Source organism: Scardinius erythrophthalmus, assembly GCF_964197995.2.
Source record: "Scardinius erythrophthalmus genome assembly, chromosome: 19".
Classification (NCBI taxonomy): Eukaryota; Metazoa; Chordata; class Actinopteri; order Cypriniformes; family Leuciscidae; genus Scardinius; species Scardinius erythrophthalmus.
In genome coordinates this window covers 26,074,057-26,081,741 of record NC_138239.1, presented here as the reverse complement: position 1 = coordinate 26,081,741, position 7,685 = coordinate 26,074,057, and the positions used below count along the sequence as shown (strand labels likewise).

The 7,685-nt window shown below is 42.7% G+C and overlaps 1 protein-coding gene across 1 annotated transcript; it reads right to left on the bottom strand.

The window, feature by feature from the left end:
- Positions 1-745: 745 nt before the first annotated feature.
- dact1 (dishevelled-binding antagonist of beta-catenin 1) lies at positions 746-7,347 on the bottom strand. The gene is made up of 4 exons (XM_081347259.1): positions 6,723-7,347; positions 4,708-4,837; positions 3,702-3,857; positions 746-3,150 (listed from the first exon to the last, which is right to left on the bottom strand). Exons 1-4 carry the CDS (start codon positions 7,017-7,019, stop codon positions 1,322-1,324), a joined length of 2,412 nt encoding a protein of 803 aa, XP_081203385.1. The 5' UTR covers positions 7,020-7,347; the 3' UTR covers positions 746-1,321.
- Positions 7,348-7,685: the final 338 nt, after the last annotated feature.

Here is a 7,685-nt window from a genome sequence, read left to right as displayed (position 1 = left end):
TCTGGTTTTCACACAGCTGCGGTAATATAAACAGATGCACTGTGCTTTAAAAAGCCAGACCTATTCCAGGAGGCTATCTATGCTAGATCCTGGAAACAGAAGGGGAAATCTTTTCAACGTGACGGTGAGGCACATGAGCCAAAAAAAAAATGAAGGTCAGATACTCGTGAAAGAACAGAGTATCTTGAGTGCCACAGGTTTAGTTGTTTGCACTCTTCTCTTTCACTACATATTCAACTTTAAGAAAAAAACTGTATCTGTCATCTACGTTTAATCTGTTTTTCTCTCCAGAGTCAGACCATATTAGCAACAGTAGAAATGTCTATTGCAAAGATATAAACAAAGAATAAATTCAACGTCGGATCCTCATGTTTTTATTATGTGCTTCAGTGCTGAAGGAGACAGACTGCACTGCTGATGCCGATGTCTGTGAGTTTGCTGTCCCTGAACGATGATACCCAAATGGCATGGAGGAAGAACGTTAAGTGTTTGTTTACTAAACACTTGCAGAGACTATAAGTAGATGCCACATTTAACTACAGCCTCCTCTAGCAGGGGGTTTAGTTTGGTTAAACATGGCCTTGACATTGGAAAATTCTAATTTCAGACTATAAAAATAAACAGGGGTGCCATTTTAGGATTGTTCAGTACATGCGCTGGTACTTTAACATGGTTTCTTGGATTCAAAAGAACAGAGAAACACAGCCATTACATCAAATAAACAAAGACACCACTGAATGATTTTAACAATGGGATTTAATAAAGAATAAAGACACAAGAAATCAACATACATTAACATTTATTTTACAAAAGGGTCATTTACAGCTAATAAGGTAAATGGGTAAAGCTGTTGCTCATGCATATTTAATGTGCATTTAACAAAAGCCCTTAATGATCAGCAGGTGAACTAGGCTTGGTGAACATTTCTCAGACAGACTGTCTGTAATACACTGCTTCAGTTCAGTCATACTTCCTGTTCTTTTCCATGTATGGCTAACCAAATATATTAAGTTATAAATATCTTTAGTAAAGTAAACCATGTATGAACAGTGCATTTACATAGTACTTGCTATGTAGATGCATCACAGCAAGCGCTGAACTTATAATAAATACAAAACAAAAAGGCTACAGACAATGACATCAAAGGGGTGAAAAGTGCAGGGGAAGGCGTTGTGCTGGACAGAAGTTGCGTTCCCAGCTGACAGACGGGCAGTTTTAGGCCGTGCAGCTGATTTCTGTCTAGGCACTTGATTGTTTGATAAGGGAGTGAAGCCAATTTGATTGGCTGCATCCTAACTGATCTCTGTGTCCCTCAAGACTCTCACACTGTGGTCATGAGTTTTAACGAGCCTGATCGGAAACGTAAGATCTTCTTCTTCAAATTGTGGGAAGCCTTGATTTTGACAAATGCCTTAGCCTGTGCTGACGTCATTCCGTGGGATCCTGCACCCGCCTGGTTGAGCTGGGGCCAATTGACCCCTGCACTGCCCTCAGAGTCACTGCTTGTGCTGCTCTCAGCTACATAGTCCGCCTCGCTAGCGCTCGACTCGCTGTCCCCAAAACAGTTGGTGGTATAGTTACTGCGCTCATCCTCGCTTGTGTCCAGAATGGTGGAATGGAAGAGAGAGGCGCACTCTGCTGAATATTCAGAGTCGCTGCCAACGTAAGCATAGGGGCTGGTGTAGTGTGCGTTAGACGGCAGGTGCATGGCTGACATGTGGCCCAGCATTTCTTGTTTCTGTCTGTAGTGAGCCCTCCTGTAAGCCTCCTCGTATGGGATCTCATAGAGACCCCTCGGTCGCCGATGGTAGTCGTTGCGCTTGTACTTGGGTTTGGCCAACACTGCCTCATGATGTCGGTGATGTCCATGGTGTCTCTGGGAAGAAGATCGACCCCCTGTGGAACTGGTGTGCTTCTCCAGGATTCGTTCTTCGGGGATGGGGGCAGGGATTCTCTTGGCTTTTGAGGAGGACTTCTTGTAGGATTTATGCAAGTGGTGGACGTCGTCCACTTGTCGAGACCTCCTAGATCCTGTCCGATGCTTGTCACGACCAATCTCGGAAACATGCTTGGACACATGAGGTCTACTTTTTGCACTGGTGGAATTTTTCACTTTGACAATCTTGATGTTCTTGGTGCCACCCTTGCGGAGATTTACATTCTGTTTCTGAGCAGCGATGTACTGGGCACTGACCATTTGACCTCCCTCGTCTTGGCTTTGCGAAGAAGAACCGAGACTGAGCAACTCTGGAGCCAGCTGCTCGGCGTCTTCACCACAACTTCCTGGAGCCTGAGCTTTAGGACTCCTCTTAAGAGGACTTGCTTTCATTGCTTGTCCTGATTTATTGTCCTCCACAGTGTAATAAGAATGCTTGTTGAGTTTGGGAGAGGAAACTGCATTCGGGCTGCCTAAATCCTGGCAGTCCTTCGTTGCAACACTTAACGGCTGGCCTTTACTGGCTCCAAAAACTTTCTTCTTTAAGAGGCAACTAGTGTTATTATCATTGGTGATTGAGTAACCGTTCTGTGGCTGACTTGGAGACTCAGAAGACCACTGTCTTTGGGGCGAAGCTGTGCTTGGCTCAGTGCTAGCTGCTGATGCATCTTGTAAACATGTCTGCCAGTTAGGCTTGAGGTCAGAGGTCCTATGCTGGGCCTGGACAGCAGCAGGGGCCCGTGAGCAAAGACTAGCCTGCCTCAAAATGCTCTTGGAGGGGTCAGTGTTGATGCTTGTTCTGGGTTTGCTGGTCCTCAACGGTTGTGCCCTCCTCTGAAGTAGCCCAAAGATATAACTATCCAGTTTTTTGTTTGGGAGCATCTGAGAGGCATGCCAAGATGAATTCTGGGTGCCCATGACCTGCTCAGGTTTCTGTTCATCACTCGATGCTTCACCAACCTTGGAGAAGCTACAATCGTCCTTTAGGTGACTAGTCATGGACTGGAAGTAGATGGGACTCTGGACAGCCACTGCATGGAGCGGGCTGGGGTACCGGTAAACATCATTACCGTTTTTGGCAATGAGATCAGAGTGGAATTTGGAAAGGCCATCATCCGGGGAAGGGGAGTAAGATGCAGAAAGAGACCTGCGGACTGTTCCAGAACTTGAGTCTTCGCATTGGCAATCACACTCTGCACAAACGCCCAGCTCATCTGCAAATCCCAGAGGACACAACAGTTAATACTACAAGAAGATGTAATGTCAGATTACTAAAACCGCTCATTTTTAATTATGCTATGGCATGTGAGAGGAGAGTACATCTGATTCATAGAGTTCTAGTGCTCAGCTGGGTGGGTGGTTGATTAGTTTTGATGTGCTAATGAGCCTTTTGTTGCTAGCTTATAGGTGTGGCTGGGAGAGCCATCAGCACGGCTGTGAAACTGTTTCTATCTGGGACCAAACTTCTCTTGTTTCACCTCTATTTGCACAGTTGAGCTTAAGTGATTATAGAATGCTCTCTGCTAACGGTAATGCAACACAAAAACAGATGTCATTTAAAGAAACTAGAAACAAATGAACAGAGTGTCCCTTCTTTGTGATACCAGCTTCTAAGCCTGGAGGAAGAAATCACCATTAAGTAAATAGTTCTGCATAACAAAGCTAGAGAAGGGAACAGTGTTTCAAGAATGCTTGGAACAGCGCTGATGGGTAAGACCAGTCTGAATGACCCAGAAACTTCAAATCGTCACAAGGAGACTCTCACCTGCAGGCTTAAGCCTTCCCTCAGAGGCACAGAGCGAGGTGTCGAGGGGGGTGCACAGGCAGGTGGTGGAACGACAACTGGACAAACACTCGCTGAAGACGGAGTTGGAGGAATTGGAGAGGGATCCAGAAGCACCGTCGCTTAGGTCGTAAAAGCCTGGGAGAGAGAGCGTGAGACATTAACACATTAATTTAACATCTTCAGGAATGAGGTGATGTGCTCTTTCACTCTTAACTGAGCTCTCTACTTTCAATTACGATTTTTTTTACAATTACGCGTTTAGGAAGGTATACATTTGCCTGAGGAAATAGAGCTAGGAACCAGATCTCCATACATCACGATTGATATTAGCATTAAAATGGTGAAGAATAAAACCATAACAACTACTACAAACAGCACCAAAATAGCTAAAGGTTGAAGAACTCTATATACACTTTAGAAGAAGTTACAGTATAAGGCCATTTTAACAATTAAGACTTTTTAGAGAGGAGCATACACACACGTAATCAATCTCCACTTTATATAACCTTCCTCCAACAAAAGTGCAGTCAGTTCCAGCACTAAAATGACCTCTCGTTTTTGGAATGTAAACTGATGTAGCTGTAGCAGGCTCTGGCACAGGGTGCAGATTGTTCACATTACCAAATTAGTGCTTAAGCAAAACAGCTAAACAGTTTCAAACAGACATTAGGGCTCACAGGTACACATGCTACTACAGGCCCAAAGCACAAAGTCTTTTGCAAAGTTAAATAATTCGAACAGGACGTCTGATTACTACCCTCGGGTGATTGTTGAAGATTAACAATCATTAGAAATGCTTTCCTGTGCTTGTGAATCAGTTTTATTGGAAATCCTTTCTGCCTACGCCAATTGCTTAGATTGGTTTTATGCGGACGATTCTGCAGGCAATCAATTCTGCCAACCCTTAATGATAATACGATAAAACATGCAGTGCACAGAATTCAAGACCCTTTTAAAGAGCTATGGCTCCACAAAAGATACTAACCTGAGCTTGGCCGGCTGTCCGTTTCCACGTGTTCATTCGAAGTCTCTGTGTCCAACCGCAGGTCACTGATCTGTCTGTCTAATTCCTGGAGCTGGTTGATCAAACCTGCATCTCGTCTCCTAAGGCAGTTCTATAAAGAAACAATACATATCGAAAATATTTCATGAATGTTTAGTAGCTTCATAAATGGTAAAATTGTTTGGTATTTAATTTAGAAGGTTTTGCCCTGCAGCCCAAACAAGAATCTGCAAACAGTTGCATTTCACAATTTACGTCTCAATGCCGGTGGCCTCATGCCACTGATCAGACAGATGTAATGAACTAAATTAGAGTCACACCTCGCATGGGAATAACCATTCAACTTCGACACACCGCTTGCGAGCAATTGGATGCATCTGACAACACCCGTATCATGTGCTGCATTCCAAATTAAGCATGGCGAAACGGCAGACTGAGGAAAATGTGGCCCCTTCAAAGCAGAAGGACATTACTTCAAATGACCTATAATCAGAGGCATGTTATCTGCTGCAAAATTTAACTGCTGTTTGCTGACAGGGGAGGTAATGCAGTGCAGATTCCAGGCTATATGGAGCAGTGGAATGGCGTTTCCTCCGCTGCAGACCGAGGCTGTAAAAAAGCCTGGTCCTGACAGGCGGGCTGCAAGTGATTTATGGGCCCTGAGCTCTCAGCATGCTGGTGGTGTGCAGACCATTTTTACACAAAGTGCCATTTGCAGAGCACACCGACGGTTATTTTGAAACGGCATCAAATTAACCCCAGACCACTCTTGATGGCCTGGGCTTGGGTTTTGGACGATGGTGTCTACATCTCTGGTTTATACTCAATTCATTGCACAAGCTCAGCTCAGTCAAAGACCACACATGATTGGTTGTTTGTTTTTGGGAAATCATAAGGACATCAGGCATTATATGATCCACACATTGCCATTAACTTTAATGTAGTTCTGGGTGTGAGGCCTGCAAACAAACTGACCTCAAGATAAACAAGAGTAATTATCCCAAACTACAGCAGGGAAGACTCAAGCCACTTGTGTACATGTCTGAGGCTTTAGCAAAGCCAGGAAATAAACCCAAACCTTGTAATTCTTTTCTGTATACAATACATTAGCCACAATGCATGAACCCCGTAGGGTTACAATAATGGAAATGTTTGCAAATACCTCAAGTGGAACCAGGTGTCTTTGGCCCAACTGTTAAATTTAATCTTGGTCATCCTCTAAAGACAGCAGGGGGCTTGAGCTGGGCTTGTAAAAAGTTCATTTCCATTGAAGCCCATCAACTAATCTTATTCAGGCCTGTCAGACCCCCTCCTAGACTTGCATTAGAAACTCAGGGATGTTCTACTACCTCCAGGAAGTTTGATTTAAATGGTTCTCTTTTTGTTTTAATGTCATTCTAATGATTACAGCGCTTGCGTTTCTGGTGTCACATGACTAAATGCAAAAAAAAAAAAAAAAAAAAAAAGAGATACTATTTTGTCTATACTAGTATTCATCTTCCAAATACGTTTTCTATGTTTTGCAATTTGACGCAAGACGAATCAAACCCAAAATTTAATAGACAAAAACATGTTCATATACTTGTAATTATTTTAATTGATCTCAATCCAACTAAATGTATTTTTAAATTATAATTTAAAATTATGAAAATGCTCAATGCATTAACCATGTACCCTGGTAGTACCATGGTATTCCATGCAAATACAATGGCACATTGTACTAAATTTAGTACCATGGTACAAAGAAAAGTACAGTACTCAGTACTAGTACTTACTAGTATTACAATAATCAGATACCATCACTGTACTATGGTCTCTTGTAAGGGTTATTCGATTAAAATAAAAGGTCAAATGATGTAATCTAAAAATGTCAATGCCAAAAAAAAAAAAAAAAAAAAATCAGAAATACAGGTGGAAAAAAAAGATGTTGCGCTATACTACATATAGACTACTTCAACAACAACAACAACAATAATAAAACAGTTTCTATTACTCACCAATTGTTTTCTGAGTAATAAAATATTCTCCTCCAGAAGTTTCTCTTCAGTGTTCAGATAGCTGTCCTCCACTGTAAGACAGGGTTTGTTCTCCTGACAGTTCAACACAGCCCTGACCAGCAGCTCCTGTCTCTGCCTCAGATACTCCAGCTCGGTCAGACCCGCAACAGTCGCGTCCACACGCTCTCGGGTTCGAACCCGCTCCACTTCACCAGAGCGCGCGTCGCATTCCTTCCGATCCCGCATCATGAGCGCGCAATAATCCCTGGACACCAGCATCTCTGACAGCTCATTCATTTATATATCCACCGATAATAATCTGATGGAGATTCTTCTTATGAACTAAGTGCATCTGAGAAACACTTATGACATGGTCATATAATCTCCATGTATTAAAAGTGATCATCAAAACCAAAAAAAAAAAAAAAAGAATCCAAAAAAATCTGAGAAAAAAGAAGAAAAAAAAATTAACGGGACTGTTTGTGATATAAATTTTGATTTAGAAAAGTTTGTTGTCCCTTCTGAAGCTCAGTATAAAAAGTCCAAATCCACAGACAGAGGGATAGAGAGGGCGTTGATGTGTCCCGTCCGGCTGATACTGGGATCTGAATGTGTCCTGCAGGGAAGAGCTCAATCACACTCGCGCGCACGGAGGAAACCTCGCTGCTGAGGAGGCCACGGGGTCCCAATGCCCGCTCAGTTCTGTTCACTCCACTCCCTCCTCCTCTGACTTATGGAGGTGTCCTTTCATGCATGATCTTTAAACAGAATCAAGATTTGCATTAGATGGGTTATACTATTCAGATTACAAGCAAAATCATAGAAAGTATTAACTATCCCAACTCTTAATTATCATATTCAACAAAAACAGGACCACATATTGTAGCATTGGCAGGTTGCTACAGTACATGAGAAATAAATACATGTAAACACACCCAAGCCTACAAAATATGATGAGATTTA

What these genes read in the sequence shown, in the direction of transcription:
- dact1 (XM_081347259.1), bottom strand. Translation starts at nt 7,019, where the DNA reads ATGAATGAGCTGTCAGAGATGCTGGTGTCCAGGGATTATTGCGCGCTC. An exon ending in TATTACTCAGAAAACAATTG is followed by an intron (nt 4,838 to 6,722) that starts GTGAGTAATAGA and finishes GTTTCTTTATAG; the next exon opens with AACTGCCTTAGGAGACGAGA. An exon ending in GGGAAGGCTTAAGCCTGCAG is followed by an intron (nt 3,151 to 3,701) that starts GTGAGAGTCTCC and finishes TGGGATTTGCAG; the next exon opens with ATGAGCTGGGCGTTTGTGCA.